At 45.1% G+C, this 17,411-nt stretch overlaps 1 protein-coding gene across 4 annotated transcripts; it reads right to left on the reverse strand.

Moving 5' to 3' along the window:
* Nucleotides 1–791: 791 nt before the first annotated feature.
* LOC123443934 (transcription elongation factor SPT6 homolog) lies at nt 792–9,029 on the reverse strand. 4 transcript variants are annotated; one of them, XM_045120516.1, is made up of 17 exons: nt 8,675–9,029; nt 8,452–8,562; nt 8,035–8,170; nt 7,863–7,950; nt 7,633–7,771; nt 7,404–7,539; nt 7,033–7,294; nt 6,759–6,947; nt 6,510–6,620; nt 6,000–6,386; nt 5,744–5,854; nt 4,853–5,647; nt 3,983–4,124; nt 2,752–3,902; nt 2,449–2,658; nt 1,860–2,316; nt 792–1,370 (listed from the first exon to the last, which is right to left on the reverse strand). In XM_045120516.1, exons 1-17 carry the CDS (start codon nt 8,703–8,705, stop codon nt 937–939), a joined length of 4,890 nt encoding a protein of 1,629 aa, XP_044976451.1. In that variant the 5' UTR covers nt 8,706–9,029; the 3' UTR covers nt 792–936. The 4 variants fall into 4 exon arrangements, with proteins under 4 accessions (XP_044976451.1, XP_044976460.1, XP_044976436.1 ...); XM_045120525.1 differs by having other exon boundaries at nt 792–1,367; nt 8,675–9,028; XM_045120501.1 differs by having other exon boundaries at nt 8,452–8,565; nt 8,675–9,028.
* Between the last annotated feature and the right edge of the window lie 8,382 nt (nt 9,030–17,411).

The following is a 17,411-nucleotide window of genomic DNA, read 5'->3' on the forward strand; positions in this document are numbered from 1 at the left end:
AATCGGAACCCACTCATTCCCTGAAATGGCATATTCCTCCCAGATCCGGAACGCGCTGGTACCTCTGAATCAGTGAAACGACGCGGAACGCCTCGCGTTCTCACATTTCCCCCAACGCTGCCCCCTTTCTCCCATAACCTCGCTGGCCACCTCCCTCCCTAAGCCGCACCGCCGGCCACCTTCTGCCGCACCGCCGGCCACCTTCTGCTGCGCCGGCGGCCCCCTTCAGCTGCGTCGGCGGCCTCCTTCGGCTGCACCGACGACCTCCTTCATCAGCTGCGCCGGCGGCCTCCATCTACTGCGCCACCGAGGCCCTTCTACCGCGCCGCAGCCGCCGGGAGCATGCACCGCCGCCGGGAGCACGCGCGGCCGCCGGGAACAAATCCATTCCATTCCATTCCATCCCTCCAACCAAACATCAAAATGTAACCATTCCGTTCCTTTAAATCTCCTCTACCAAACACAAGGACGGAACCAACCCGTTCCAGTGGAATGGAACCATGACATTCCGTTCCACTTCGTTCCCGAACCAAACACACCCTAAAGTGGCCGAGACTTCAAATGGGTTATTGCGTACGTACAGCATAAGGTAGGTAATCCTAAGTTCATGGCAATTTGGCAAACTAACACGATGCTACCTGGCGACCTAACAAGTGCTATTAAATCATAGACATCGTAGGAATACTGAGGCTACCAAAGACACAAGATACCAAATGTCTGGAAACTGTACATGCATCGAAACATATAAGGCCGTCCAGGGTATAACAAGGCCAGCGGCAGCAGCTAGCAGATTACCAAGTCCCAAACTGGTGCCAACTTTCTCCCATGATAACAGTAAGCAGAAACATAACAGGGTCCATACCAAGAAAATAAAAAAGGTTTCCATTCGATAGTTCTACGGTAGTTTATAGTTTATGCAGCAAAAGCACATATCCTTCACCAGCCCCCACCGCCAGACCCCCACCCACCTCCGGCATCCGGTGCTGGGACGGCCTTCTTGGCGCTGCCCCATCCTGAGTCGTTACCAGCAGCACCAGGAGTAGTAGCTGCTCCCCAGCCTCCTGCGCCACCGTCAGTGGCAGCAGCAGGTGTACCCCAGCCTCCAGCGCCACCGTCAGTGGCAGCAGCAGCAGCAGGTGCGCCCCAGCCTCCATCCCCACCGCCGCCGCCACGGTTGTTGCCGCCCCATCCAGCATCCCCGCCTCCAGATCCTCCGCCGGTGCCCCATGCACCTCCCCCGCTGCCTATGTTATCAGTCCATCCTCCACCACCACCGCCACCGTCACCATCACTGCCAAAGTTACCTCGACCCCGACCACGCCCACGTCCACGGCCACCAGAACTGTTCCTTGAATCAAACCTGCCTCCTGCTTATGACAAGAAATGACAAATTAAGATTGATAGTACTTCTGAACATCCTTTTAACATTACTTTTTGGCAACATCTTAGTGACAACACTATGAAGCAATGGTGATCAACAAACTAGGGAGACATAACAAGAATAAGACCAGCAAAAAATACACGGTAGGTTTCAAAACCACTGAGAACAGGGGACATCAGATTATTTTCTGTGAAACAAAGTTCAAAACAGTTGCTTCATCAAAATCAAGAACACTTAAATCAAACTAGCCATATAATGTGGTTACAATAATTCCTTGAAAAAAGTTGCTTTGTGGGTACTAACAAGACTTCAATGAAACTAGCCATAATATGATTCCAATAATTCCACTAAGAAAATGAGGACAGGTCATCGACACAAAGATGCACTATGCAAGCAAATGTTAGTGGTAACGACGACGACACAATTGAATGCAGATGTGCCTAATAACCAAGTATTGCAAACACATTCGAGGACTGACCTGTTCTTCCAGAAAAAGGTCTGTCCCTATCATTATCACCATCTCCTCTCCTTCCATCATTCGCACCACCAGAACCCCAAGCTGAATTTTTCATAGGTACCATTGCCGCAACATTTCGCATTGAAGGGCCAGCATCAGGTGGTGGTTTGTCAATATGTTTTTGAAAATATGACACAAGGCGATCAATGCTATCAAAATCTTTCTTCCGGAATCTGAAGCCCTTTGGGTATAACCCAACATACTCATGATGTGGGTTTGTACTCCTGATGTAAGATAATATGAAGGTGCCTGGATGTTCATGAGATATGCCAAAGCAATAGACTATTCTCATAGGATTCTCTGATTTCTCAGCCCTCAACATATCATCAACTTCGCCTTTTAACCCTTTCCTGAATTTGCGATAAGAAAGCATACTTTTCAGGTGGCCTACCAATGGATCCACATACCTGTCTATTACCTGCATATTTGTACAAGGAAAGAAACATACATTAACAAATGCCAATCTTGACTGCTACAACAGAAACGGAACTGCAGTAAACTGATGTCTACAGAAAAATTGCTGTGGTGATCATCTTGTATGTAAACCAACCTCATCAAGATCTTCAAAAGTTTCATCACCAATGGTCAGTGTTTTTCCGAGGCGAAGCAGACTTGTGATATCTTTATGATCCTTCCCGCTTTCTGTTATCTCCTTGTGTGCAAAGACGCCATCAAATATCTTCAGGGTAAGCGTTAGAAATGATGGGCCCCTCGAACTAGGCCGAATGACTTTCTCGCCGGGCTCTTTGTCCCCCAGGAACTGTTTCAACAAGTTAAGATCAGATACTACTACAGAAAGGGAAAGAAGTTAAACTAAAGGGGAAGAACAGCTCTATTCAGCAGGACAACAGACCTGCATTGCCTCTTCCGCCGTCAAATTCTGAAAGTGAGGATGAACAATCATCCGGGGCTTAAAATGTTTCTTTGCTTCCTTTTGTTTTCGAGCCTTGTCATCCTGGGTTGGAACCACATTTTGTTCACGGTAGTATGGATCATGGTTATTTCTCGGAAATTGCAATCTCTTCATTTCACTCTGCTTGCATGTTAGGTAAACTATGAACCTATTTTTATTCACGTTTTTAACTTTGCCAGTTAATACATCACCTTCATGTAACTGCAGTGATTCTAGATCAAAGCCATCATCAGAATAGTTATCTCCCATAACTATGGCTTTCAATCCAGAATCAAAGGTGCAAATTATTCGGTTATCTTGTATATGTCGAACAGTTACTTGAACAATCCTTCCATCTGATATATTGTCCTCAGTTTCACCAGAAAGCAACCAGAACTCCTCATCTGGACTTGGCTCGGCATAGGGGGTCCTACGATCAGAAAAACCACACAGTAGCTCCAACTTTATGTCAAACAATGTTTCTCTCTTATCATCTCCAATGCTTCTGCTGTATTCATCTATGTCAAGACGCTTAAGAGCACGCTGCTTCTCTCTCACATGCTCAATTGCCATCTCTTGCTCATCATCATCCATCTCATTCGCTTCAAGTCCATCCTCGGCACAGACATCCTTGGCCAAATTCTTCGCCAACGCGTATGATTCAGGATGGATCCTTGTATCCTCAAGAAGATCAATGATCTGAGCACTAGCTGCAGCAGCACCACTTCGTCGGACGCGTAAAAACCCAGACGCATTCATGAATACTTTCCTGCCTAAGGGTTTCACAAGCTCCTTGCGACTAAAAATGGATCCCTCTCTTACCAACTCCTTCTGCAAAGCTGAAGCTTTGCGTGGTCCCAGACCAGCAACGAACTGCAAAGTGGAAAAATGCCACTCATGGCTAGCAGCAAGATTAACATCAAAACCAATCTGATTTGTCGCATCGACCATTACTTGCTCAACGACTTCAAACTTCTCATCGGGAGCAAGGAACTGTTCAAGGGGGTGTAGTTTCCATGACAGTATCTCTTTCCCGGGTCCACAAAGTGTTGCAACCATAGCCAAAGGATTTTGCAAGTAGCGACCAAGTGCCACAGCACGCTTCACGATAGCTATATACAGAATTAAAAGTACATGTTCAGAAAAGTTAGTGACCAAAAGAGCAAACAGTAAATCAACACATTGACTATACCTGACTGGCCAGGCAGCTGATCTGAAGATATTCGAGAGTTCTCATACAAGCGAGGCACAGATTCATCACCATAGACAATGCTGAAATTTTCCATTTGTGGATTCACATCTCTTGGGTGGTCTTCCACCATTTTGAAAATAACCTATACAAAGCAAACAGATTATTTCATTTGACGTTATCAAGCGACATTCATGTCAAATAAGAAACTGAACAGAAGGGCAGGAAATATTCATGTGGATAGAAATAGTTGAGCGAGCACCAGCCAATAACAACTGTCAGAATCCTATATACCTAAGGGAGTCATCCCCAGTAACTTATTTATCTCAACTTGCAAGCGTAACACCTCATCATACAACCAGGAAGGGGATAATGCCCACCTCAACATGCAATCTTGCATGGGAAAATGTTTTCCATTCAATTATTCTACTTATATTCAACAAATATCGTTACAACTTTACACTATCAAATATAGCAAGTCATATGCATTTTTTTTTTTGGTTCTCATGTTATCAACCGAAATTTTCATCAACTAATTCCCACAGCAACGTGCAGGGTATCCTCTAGTTTTTATGATGGAAGGGCGCCAGTAAGCATTAAAAAGGAATCGCCAACCCAAGGAACCCCTAGCAGAACACGTGATGACATCTGTGTCTACTCATCACAATAGGAGAAAAATAGGCTTGCATGCAATTAACAAAAGAAAAGCAACAATAATGATTTCTGCATTGGCAACAATAACTGATCACATGTGGTCATGACCAGACGCCAGTCGAAATAACGAACAGATGAAGGGAGAACAAATATCAAGCATATACTTATGAACACAAACAATAACAGCCATAAATCACTTGCAAACAAATAAAATAATACCTCATAAATATCATCCTTGAGTTGTCTGCAATTCAAATTCGAAGCTCCTACACACACAACCTGTGGCGAATGGTCAGTCATGAACTTCAGAACCCTCTGCTGGTCATTTCTCTTCCGCTGCTGCTCAGCAACACCTTGAGACCTAAGACTAATAGAACCGGCATACAGAACATCAACCAATTCTCCTGATGAGTCTAGCATTACAAATGTGGTTGCTGGCTTCCCAGGACCCCAGCAGCAGGCCATTACTCGTAACTCGGATTCATCATCCAGATCAATGTCAGCATCCTTCTTGTCCGCATCCTTCTTCTTCCAAGGAGCAACAGAAACCTTGTCCCAGAACTGTTGCCCATATTCCATAGACAGAAAAAAATTGGCGTTTGCAGTCAACAGTGACCGAGCTTCCTTTTCCATTGATGGAAGTAGAAAATTCAAGAAGGCATCATCCAGTATCATCTTCCGTTGCTCATCCCACAGTTGTGCAGACTTGCTGACACAGTCACTTAAGTAATTCTCACGAGAATCAGACATGAGCGCTTTCTTTGCATCCTCTGGCAATGTTATGGTAACTTTGAGAAGTTTTTCTTCCTCTGCTTTCTGAATAAGAAGCCACTGTGCATCTTTAAACTTGTTTAGTGGTTTCTCTTGAAGCCACTTCACACCTGATAATTGGTGGTAAGTATCTATGACCAAATGGCCCTCAGGTGTGGGCTTTGTTGATACAACTGCTTTATTCATAAAGATACTCCTGATATGCTTTTTTACAATAGGCTCACAACCGATCTCAACTGCTGCCTGATAAGATAAAAATAAATGAAACTGGATCAAGTCGGATGAAATGAATAGCCTAGCTTCCTATGAGGACTGGTCAAATTTGTAAGATGTTGGTACCATGTGTCTGGCACCCCGAAGAACATCTTGTGGTGTTTCAAACATTGCGCATGTGAAGTTTGCAGCAACATCTTCAGGAGAATCTTTCCCACTGTCAAGCTCACCCGCTTCCTGAAAGCAGCAGAAGCAGATAAGGTGTCACGTGTACAATAGATTTAGCCAGGGCGAAATGTCATGTATGCAGATAAAGGATAGGTTGCATATGCAATATCCTTCCATAGAATGATCATGCAAAGTGTAAGATTAGATCACGTACAGGTATCCTCATTAAAGTTAGATGGTGGCCTAATTGCTCAGCGCTCCGACCAAATTGGTTAGCAACCTCCCACAACCCTGCCTTGTGACAAATACTGTACAAGGATTTCCTTTTTGGTCGCTTAAATTGACCTGCTTCTTCAACTTCACCAGGAGGGAAATGTAAATTGAATTTCACGTCAACATCCTCCACTTCTTTCTCTGATTTTGCATCCTTCAGTGCATCAATGATAGAGAGATAGAGTTGTCGATTAAGTGCCTGCCTTGTAACATCGTCTATTCTTCGTTTCTCGTCATCATATCTTCTCTCATAATAAATCTGCAAAGCAACCTTGCGCTTCTGAAGAAGAAGCCACTTTCTGTCTAAGGTTTGAACAGCCCAAAGCAGCTACAAACAACAGACGAACTGTGTCAGCAATTGTAAAATCTTGTTAATTCACGGACACTAACACCTTTCTAGTAGTGGACGCGGACACTAACACCTTTCTAGTAGTGGACGCTGAACAGTTACCTTATGCCACTTCATTTTAGGCTTTTCTTCTTCATTTGCTTGTTCATTGGCATCATTATCTTTTACGAGACTGAGGCAACTTTCCTTCCTATACATTGCAATGAATGGAACCTGACAGTCAACAATACCTATGTCAGCACATCAAACATAAGAAATTATGCATAGAGATGGAATCTGATGTGCAACAATAAACACGTCAGCAGATCAAACATAAGAAATTACGCAATGAGATCCTATAGTTTTGCATACTTCAAATTTGTGGGTATGTAGCATGTTCAAGACATTCACGATGTCGCTCTGATCAATATCCCAGCTCACTTGCTCCTTGCTAAAAAGGGACATAAATCCATCCCCTATTAGTTGGTTGAGTATCCATACACTTTCTTCCTCTCTATTTGCATCGCCATCTATAGGATGACCAGTTAAATCTTCTGACAGCTGAGGAAGAAGCAATTATGAATCAGATATGCATTACAAACAAAAATCAAGACAGACTTCCAACGTGTCTTAACTGGTAACTTACCTGGATCCTCTCAGGTATATCAGTTTCTTTGATCTGCTCATCCTTTGGTGTCATATACTTTTCTGCAAGAATAAATGGTTCAAACTCATCTTCAAGCCTGTTTCCTCTCAACTCGCCGGAATTAATAGCATCCCTCTCAAGCTCTTGCTTTCTTAGTGCCAATAGCTCATCAACATCCCCAAATATATCATGGGCCTCTTGTAGCGCAGATGATGATACACCTGCAGCTTGTCGCAGAGGCTTTCTTTTAACCTTCTTCCTTCTGCAGTTCAATAGTGTGTGTGCATTTAGTAGTAACAAATATAAGGTTTGAATAATTTCACATGGATATAGAACCATTAACACACAATATATGGAACATAAGAGCATACTTCACAACTTGGCCGTTCACGTCGATTTCCTCTTCGTCCACAATGAAATCGCCCATTTCATCATCCATATCATCTTCACCAACCTCATCTTCATCTACCTGCTGATCCTCCTCAACAAAATCCTCCTCAAACGGTTCTGAGCAAATGATATTGCAGCAAATTAAAAATTAAACAGGAAACTTCCAGCATTGGTAAACAAGCAAAGTGAAGAGGATTCAGAAGCAGGTACCTTCAATACCAAACAAAGAGCTACGAACTGTCTCCTCAGCAGTCCGGCTTTTTCCTGCTCCATCATGATCGGAGAAGCCAGAACGCCCATCCATTTCTGATTCCCGACCTGCCTTCTTCAACCGCTTAAACTTGTTTTCCTATCATAAGCAAAATGAAAAGTCACATTACTGAGAATCATGCAGAAACTCATGGCATATAAACAGACACAAAGATTGTCTTAAAGCATACAGGGGGCTTCGGACGAGTGATGCCAGTAATGTTATTATCCTGGAGCAACACGTAGTCATCCTCATCAAGCTCGAAATCCTCCGTTTCCCTGGCCAGATCTCTTGCAGTTTAGAAACTCACAAAGAATAAGACATACTACTCTGTTTCATGACGAGGCATCAAAAGCAACTACCTCTTCTTCTTTCGTTTCTTTTTCTTCTTGCGCCTTTCATCATCACTAGCTCTCGCTTCCTCTTCCTCCTCATCCTCGTCTTCATCCGCATCATCCACTATGAAGCCATCCTTCTCGTACTCATTTTGTCCCTCGTCTGCTCATAAACAAGGTCACCATTATTGCAATGCTAGCTCAGAACACAATCACAGGCGATTCAAATCGAAAAGGGCAACTGCTGCAAACTGGAATGGATACCAAAACATCGTAATGGGCAATAAGAACAACTGGAATAAGGAATCAAGCAAAAGAACGCCCGAAACACAGAATCGCACAGCACATAGCATCCCAATAGAGAGGAAAGGAAATCTCGAGCAGCCAGACCGCTCGCGCAAGCAAACGTGATGGAGATTGGAGAGATCGTGGGGAGAAACTGACCTTCATCATCCTCCTCCTCCTCATCGTCGTCGTCCTGCTCGTCGACATCATTCCTGGCCCTCCGCGATGGCCGTGGCTCGTCGTCCTCCTCCTCGGCCTCGATGAAGTCGTCTTCTAGGGTTCGAACAGAAGCGCAAGCTTTTCCATCACAAAACGCACAGAAACAGCCGCCGAGGGCACCAAAACACGCGAAACCGCAGAAATCAGCAACGAAATCGCGTACCTTCCTCGTCCGAAACCACCGTGCGTCCCATTGTTCTCGAGGCGGCGGCGCAAACCCTAGAGCGCGAGAGCGGTTGTGTCGAGAGCCTCGGAGGGAGAGGGTGCGCTCCTTATATGTGCATCTCGGGAGGCCGCGAGCCGCACGATCGCACCGCGCGTGGGGCGGCGGAATCTAGGGTTTCGAGGAAGGAGGGAGCGGGCCGGGCCCGAGCCGACGGCGAGGGGGTGGGCGATGCGACGCGCCTGAGCCGAAGGTTGACCGACTTCACCCGCCGTCGAGGAGGCGAATCCGGCGGCGGCCGGGGAGCCGCAAACCGTGGGCAGGAGCGGCGGCGAGGTCGAGGCGGGGCGTCGCCGGGGCTCTGGAGGTGGCGGTGAGGAGTGTGCTGCGATTTGGGAGGGGGCGGTTAAGTAATTAATGGATTTGGTGCTAGTTTATTTTCACTACGGCCCCTGTATTTATTTGGTGCCACTAGTATCTGCGAGTGGGCTTCTGCTTTGCCTCCTGCGAGGGTATTATTGTGACATGGTTCCTTTAGATAGGGGTCTTTTTGTAACATTTGGATTCTACCTTTCAACGCCGGTTGGGTTAGATGACTGCACCAGAGAGAGAGAGAGCCAAATTCTTAACAGCATCTCGAAGACATCTGCTAAATAAGCCGTGTGCTTAAAAAAAGTCATGTAGCCTACGGTGTCAAAAGTAATGCTTCATTATCCGCGCGATAAATAGGCGTCAGCATGTTGAAAAAATTTGAACCGTGCATGGTTTATTTGTTTCGTTCGCTCCCGTGCAGAAAACAATCGAACATTTGCGCGCGAGCGGCCAACCGTCGGATGTGAAACCTCCTCGCACTAGCGGCCCCGCCCGTGCGTGTCGACAGCGCTTTCCTCGTCTCTCCCCAGCGCGCCGCCGCTCTCCCTGCTTCTCCCAGTGGTCATCATTGCTTCCTCTACCTTCTTTCCGCGTCGTCACCCTCGAGCACACTGTTTCTCCTACGAGCAGCGCCCGACGGACGTTCGCAGCTCGACGGCCACAACGTGTTTGACAAAATATTTGCAAGGTATATATTGTTTTAAACTTTATATGTGTAGATGAATTTAGTGCATACTGTTTATAGTTTAAAATTAGTTTTAATTCAAATTTATAGATGAGTTCGTCCTATGATTCTTTCAATGAAGAATTTGATCTTCAAGAGGAGGAGGAAGTCGTAATGATTCTAGCTATCCACGTCGATAAAAAGCTGAAGCACGATGGTTCGGTTTTTTATCATGAGAAATTATGGAGGGAAGGGATCAACGCTCATAACACATTGATGTTGAACTATTTTATGGAGAATCTAAAAGCACATGTACTCTCTTGAAGGTTTTGATAATTTATAACAACATACATTATCTCCTGAACTAATAGTTCTACCTAGTTTATCTCGCATCAAGTCCAAAATATTGGAGAGGTTGAAAATTGTGAGGAGGATCCCCAAGAAGAAAAAGAATAGAATTGACAAAGTTTCAAGCTTCAAAACTCTACATTTTATCCTATGTGAAAAATCACATTTGAGTTCATAAAAAACAATACTATTAAAAAGAATGAGGTATCTATGATGATCTGGTTGCTCAAAATGCTTAGAGATTATCCACCAAAAGCCTCAACATTTCTCCCACAAAATATTATGTTCAAAAAACCCTAAAGTCAAATTCAGTGCCACCAACATTTTCATATCGGCCACACTGAGTTATCCTTAGACAAAACCAAAGCCAAACCCTATCAAATCGGTACAACTAAGATTCGCTTCGATACAGCAGAAAAGCACTGACCACCTTGCCCGTATCTATTTGGATTTCCGAGTTTTTCATATGAGTGTCACTGAGTCCCTAGAACTGCCTAGGCCAACCAAATCGGTCTTACCGAGATACTTTGCATCGATCTCACCGAAACGCCAAAAGTTAAGATATTTTGCACTAGTCAGTGCAACCGAGTTTTTACTTCGGTTCCACCGAGTTGGGTAATAATGTTGTAAAGGTTAGAAATACTTTGTGAAAAGATTTGGAGAATAGATATCCAAACTACTATTTAAAAAATCTTGATGTCATTCTCCATAAAACTATCGCCTTTCACAAAATGAAGCCTCATACGTCTTCATTGTATCTGTAAAAAATTTGTTCTGTGTTATAATATTATCATTCTAGGATACGTATTGGGTGTTTATATAACAATTAATATATATTTTTGAACACTAACCTATTAACCTAGTGTCCAGTGTCAGTTGTAGTTTTTTTGCATGTTTTTGGCTTTTCAAGTTTGCACTATCAAACGAAGTATAATTGCCCCGATTTTTTTATGATTCTTACTGGACCAAAAGAAGACCTAAAAGCTTCGAAAGGGGACCGGAGGCCACAGAAGGGATCCATTGTCACACCTTGGATTTTGTCCCTTTATTTTTCTTTTGAATTCCTTTAAGATTTTATTTGAAATTGTTTTTCTGTGGCTGTGTGGCCTGGAAACTTGGGAAGATCATCTCTTCCTAGTCTCCAAAATGTCTTGTCATTCTCAATTCCCTCCCAGGACCGTGTCATTTCCATCTTAGCCCTAAGCCAAATTCTTTTTGGTGGGAATATTCCTTTTTCTATTAAAAGAATAATCATTTTTGCTCTAGGTTCTGAAGCAAACTATATTTTAGTATCTCCCAAAATTCCCAAATAATTCTAAAAACTTGTTTGGGTCATATATTCCTCAAATATGTCAAAAATACTTCTTTGTCTAATTCAAAAATAATTCAAGGTTATTCTTTTTCCTATTCTACCATGAATGTCACTTTGTGAAGGAAGTGTCACTTCTATCTTCTTGATTGCTCTCGAAGATTTTGTGCACTCTTTCCTATCCATATTAGGGCATAATGTCAAGATTCAATTTCATTTGCTTAGTAATTTTTTCTCACCTATTTTTCCAAAGTTTATGTTCAAAAAGAAAATTTGTGAAGGAGGTACTAACTAGGAATATCCAAATGATTTGAAATTTTGATATGACCTCAATATGCTCAAATCATATCTCTCCTACAAATTTGAGCATCACTCTGTCCTCCATGTAAGCCAAGCATCAAATCTTAATTTCTGGTCAGATTTCCAGTTTGTGAAGAAACTATATTTTATATTGGTTTATTATTTCTGAAACATTACCATGACCTTCTAGTGCCTATATAACTTCTCTGAACCAAATTTGGGATCATTTCATTGATCCGATCTTTCGCTAGATTGTTTTCTTACTTTCTGTTCACACAGATGCATTGTGAAGGAAGTACCATTTTGGTGTATCTAGTTGGTACAAAACTTATACAGTGCATCGATATGCCTAAATAGCTCATCTCCCTCAAATTTCAACTCAACCAATCAAGCACGTGAGTATGACTTCATATTTTGCATTTTTGTCAAGTGGGGTATATTGTACACCAAGTGCTATATAGCTTCATCCTTTTGAGCTGAAAATTTGCATAGATGATCATCCTAGCGATGCATCACCCTCTGCAAAATATCAACATATTTCTTCAGACCAATCTTCCTCAGGAAGCAACAAACACCTTGTTGTTCTGTTGTCTTCTAGCAAGCTGTGGTCACATCTTGAGTTTGTGTGCTTGGTCATTTGCACTTTGGCACTCTATGGTGAATGACCCTTTGAGTAGACAACGTATAGCCGACTAGAGCGCGTGTCACCGCCGTGTTCATGCGGTGACCACACCTCTCCATGTCTTGCAGCTTCGTCTTGGCCTTGCCTTCAACATGGACTTGTTTGCCCCTTGTTTAGATCGTCCGATGAGTCGCTATCAACCGTGTCTGTGACCTGGTCGCCCCTGCCCCGCCATGGCTTGTCGCCCAAGGTCGCTCAGAGCTTTCCCGAGCCCTCCCCCGCTCTAGAAGTATCTTCCCCAAGCTCCTCCGCTTCTCATCACCCCCTCAAGCCCCTCACCAAGCCCCTGGAGCTCTCCCGCCCCGCCATTGCTCGCGATGGCCGTCGTTAAATTCCCGCAACGACTCAAGCCATGTATCCCTCTCCCTCCCATTTTGCGATGTCCGTAGCCCCCGTGGAAGACCGTGAACCGCCACCCTCTCATCTTCGACGGAGGAGCCCCGCTGGTGCGGCTCCGCCAAAGCTCTTCGGCCCCGCGTCCATGCCTACCCTCACGCATGGAGAGGAGCGGTGGTGCTGTTGCGCTCGCTGCCCGGCCCTCGAAGCAGCAGGGCGATGACCAGAGCACCGGCGCCCGATCTCCTTTGCTCTCCATCGCGAGGAAGGGGAAGGCCGGGGAGGAGAGAGAGAAGCAACACGTGGGCCCCGCATGTCAGCGCCTCTAGCGCTCACCGGACCAACCTTTGACCCGTAAATGGAGACGGTTTGGGTGAAATACGTTTTCTACTTAGGAGGGCGTACTCTGGTGTTCTTTGGGCCAAAATGCGCTTTCATTTCTCTGAAAGCGTATTCTCCCAAAGGCGCATTCTGCCTAAACCACCAAGGGCCTAATTGTGAAGATTCTTTTTTTTAGATTAGTCCCTGGGTTTCTTCCGTCCGTATCTATTTTGCCCTAGCTCCAATTCAGGTGATTCCAGAGCCCTCATTTTCGTCAAGTCGAGCCCGTTTTGTTGGTATCATTTTCATGTTGTTGTCACATTCTGATAATGACCATTTTGCCCTTGCCCTTGTTTAGCCCCTTCGAGAGAGAAGTATTTTCGGTGATTCCTTCCGCAAGTTTCTCGCACTTCTCTCTGGTGAATCCTTCATCCCCACGCAAGCCAGGACAACCACTTGCATGATGGACTTGCACTAACCATGGTTTTCTACTTAAATATTTAATAATTGTTTGTGCATCTACTACTCGTATTTCTCTTTCGGTATGTTTGTGGATTCATGTTCATCTTCATGATTTGTGCTTGTGCACCCTCTTAGTTATGTGACTACTTGCTAGTATTATTCTCATATGCCATGCTTGTTATTATTACATGCTGGTGATAGTATTGTTCATGTGATGCATGATTATCGTCAGTTATGATAAGTACCTGTGATATGCATGATCATCGATTTTTTGATCTGAATTTTTTATAAAGTATTTATATACAAATTCCTCGGGTCATCCTAAGTTTTCAGAAGTTTTGGTGTTACATAAGTATGGTACTTAATAATATCATTACAAACTATTCTGTTTAGACAAATTCTATTTTTTCTAGCATAGTTTGCTTGTTTCGATGATGTCGTGGATTGTATCTTGGGGTATAAGCCATGAAGAAGTTAGAATACAGTACCTTATGCAATATAAAATATGAATCAATTTATAACAATACCTAAAGTATTCGATATGTTTATTATACTAATGGATCTCACAAAGTTTCTGTTGAGTTATTGTGACAGCCCGAGACCGACGTTCCAGAAGATTCCCCTTCTTTTCAGTTTCCGTCGTGTGGGTATTTTTATTTGTTGCATCATCATCGCATCATGCGCATCATCAGCATTGCATCGGCATCTCCGTTGCTGCTAGTTTTCAAAACTTGCATCCGTTGTTAGTTGCCGGTTCTCGTCGTTGTCCGTTCTGAGCCCGACCGCACTCGCACGCGCCCGCGGCATCGTCGAAACCCTGTTTTGAAAGTGTGCGTTAAACTTTCTCTGATCGAGGTGAAACTTGGCATGCGGTCGTAATTAGATATAGCTAGGCCGCCTGTCGAATTTCGTCGCGATCGGAGTTCGTCTGGTATCCGAACGGTCGACCGTAGCGGAACCGTCTTCGGTTATTCGTCGGACGGTCGTCGCTGTTTTATAAATCGTTGTCGTGCCGCCCGTTCTCCCTCTCATCTCCGGATATCCCCTCTACACAGCCACTCGCTCGTTCCCGCGTTCGGAATCGTCCGAATCCGACCGCACGGTTGGATCCGGAACGGAATTCCGGGTAACCTAGCCCCCTCATTTGTTATAAATAGACCCATCCTCCTATTTTTAGGGAGCCACCCCCTTTGCCTTGAAATCCGCGCAGCCAGCCTAACCCTAATTGCCTCTCCCACCTCTCTCTCCTCCTCTGCGCCGCCGCCGGGCCCGCGAGCCCGAGGCAGGCCCTCCCGAGCCCATCTCGGCCCGAGGCAACCGCCGCGCCTGCCCTGGTCGGTGCGCCACCGCACGCCAGGCCGCCCCCTAGCGTCGCGCCGTCCCAGGCCGCCTCCCGCCTCGACCTGCGCCGTCCGGCGAGCCCGGGTCGCCGGAGTCCCTGCTCCCGTCGAGCCACGCCGCTGCAACCCCGCCGCCAGGGTCCCCGTTCCTGCCGTCGCCGCCTTGCTGCCTCGCCCCGCCGGCGGTCGGATCCGGCGAGGTCCGGCCAGATCCGGCCGGCTCCGCCTCCTCCCGTCGCCTTAGCCTCCCCCTGCAGCAGCTCCCGTCGGTGCCCAGCCCTGCCAGCGCCGTCGTGGCCTCCTGGTCGAGGGGACGAGGAGACCGAGCAAGCGCCTGCCGCCTCCTCGCCCTTCCTCGGCCTCGTTGACTTGGCCCAGGTAGCAAGCTCCCCACTGCGCATGCCTCCCCTCCGGCCCAGGAACTCCGGCCCAAGCCAGCTCCAGGCAGCCCAAGGTGAGCACCCCCCTGCCCTCTATCCCCCGCACATGGTGCGTTATAGCAAATAGCGTCGCTGCCTGTTAGGCCCGTTAGGCAATTCGGCCCGATAGGTTTTTGTTTAGAATTTTCGGGATTAGTTAAATTCCAAAAAATTGACGAATATTAGAACGCGTGTAGTTTTATTTCCAAAAGTCGGATCGAGGCGTATTGTATATGGTTTTGGCGTAGAATTTCGCGTAGAATACGATTATCCAACTTGCATAATTGTTTGACATCGTTTAGCGTGCCGTATGCCTAGAAACTCGTGCTGTCCTATTATGTTTCTGACCCGTATAATTTCTCATGCGTGTCTGGATTGCTCGTGTGTCTTAGATAAAATGCCCATGTTTTAGAAACCATTTTTTCCATGTATTTTAGAGCAGTCATTTGTATTTTTGCGTGTAGGGAATTGCGCTAGCTTATTTTTCGTTGTATAGGTTATTTACTCGCATTTTCGTGTGGCGTTATTTTTGTTGCGCAACCCCACATATTTTATATGATTTCAGGATAGAAAAATCCCATGGATTTTTCTGTGCAATTAGTTTTAGCTTTTGAGTAAGTTAGTTCGCGCGATATTTTGCCGTGATGCCCTTTTGTTTAATTCGTAGGATTTATTCCGTGCTTTTTTTTTATACCTTCTTCCCACTTTATTCCGCAGTAAGGGTAGTCATATCGTTTACAATAGCTGGGATGATCTCTGGAGGAGCTGAGTCCATCCAACATCCAGGGGGGAAGATTTAGCTAACTTAGCTAGTTCATGCGCTACTTGATTACTATCTCTACCACAATGATCATATAAAACATGCTTGAATTCCGATCCCAAAAAGAAACAATCATCGATGATTGCCGAAGCTGCCGAAGAAGAATATCCCTTTTTAAGATCCTCACTATCTCCAAATTATGAGAGTTCACCACAATTTTGCTGCACCCAATAGTTCTTGCAAGATTGAGCCCAAACCTCACCGCCAATGCTTCTGTAGTGTTTGAATCATAACATATATCAATCTTATCATTTGCTGCTGCCAAGAACTGTCCTTTGTGGTCCCTGATAATTGCCCCAATCGATCCTCGGAGTAGGTCGTGTTCGAAACCTGCATCGACATTCAGTTTGACATAGCCATGCGGTGGCTTACTCCATCCTCCAGTTCGGCCTTCTGCTGTTTTGGCACATGCAATACTGAAATTTGCCGATAGTCCACGTATGGCTAGGGCAATTTGAGGCGCTGTTTGGATATCATCGCCATGATATACTTTTCGATGTTCGAACCACAGATACCAAGCAGCAGTAGCGACCACCTCTCGGAGTTTCGGGCAACCCAAAATAGTGATTCCTGCTGTGTCCATATGCAACAGCTCAAAAAAGGCCTCCTCACCCGATTTATACTTAGTGCATACCCTCTTAACAATATCGAAAATGCCCAACTGCTTCCAAACTGCTGATGACCTTGGGCAATCGAAAAGGAAGTGACGAATGCTGTCTGGGCCCTTCTTGCATTCTGGACACTGGGTTTTGACCTTCATATGCCTGGATGCTAGTATAGACCGACAGGGGATAGCAGACTATAACAATCTCCAGATAAAAATTCTGATTTTTGCAGGGCATTCCAGACTCCAAACCAACTCCCATTTGTCACTTGGTGAAGAAGATCCTGAAGTGACTTGTATTAGGTTGCCAAATCTAGAATTCCATTCCGTTTGATATGCTGATCTTACTGAAAAAATGCCATTCTTCGATGGGCTCCAGGCTATAAAATCATGCATCTCATAGACCGGCAGTGGGATTGATAGAATCCGATGAGCATCCACTGGCGAGAAGGTTTGGTTCACTAACTGGGTATCCCAATCACCTGTTACTGGATCAATTAAATCAGAGACTCTAGATAGCAAATTTCCCCCTCTGATCGTAGTCACTTTTTGGTTCGAGGATTGTGGTATCCATGAGTCCTCCCAGATATTGACATTCTGTCCATCACCAATTCTCCATATATAGCCCTTCTTGATTGTTTCTACCCCTGCCAAGATACTTTGCCATGTGAATGATGATCCAGGTTTATGAACCGTGGCCAATAGATCATTATTAGGATAGTATTTGGCTTTGAGAATTGTTGCACATAGAGATTCTGGC

The sequence above is a fragment of the Hordeum vulgare genome, chromosome 1H (genome assembly GCF_904849725.1).
Source record: "Hordeum vulgare subsp. vulgare chromosome 1H, MorexV3_pseudomolecules_assembly, whole genome shotgun sequence".
NCBI lineage: Eukaryota > Viridiplantae > Streptophyta > Magnoliopsida > Poales > Poaceae > Hordeum > Hordeum vulgare.

What these genes read in the sequence shown, in the direction of transcription:
- LOC123443934 (XM_045120501.1), bottom strand. Translation starts at nt 8,705, where the DNA reads ATGGGACGCACGGTGGTTTCGGACGAGGAAG. An exon ending in TTCGGGGTGCCAGACACATG is followed by an intron (nt 5,648 to 5,743) that starts GTACCAACATCT and finishes TTATCTTATCAG; the next exon opens with GCAGCAGTTGAGATCGGTTG. An exon ending in CTTTTGAAGATCTTGATGAG is followed by an intron (nt 2,317 to 2,448) that starts GTTGGTTTACAT and finishes ACAAATATGCAG; the next exon opens with GTAATAGACAGGTATGTGGA.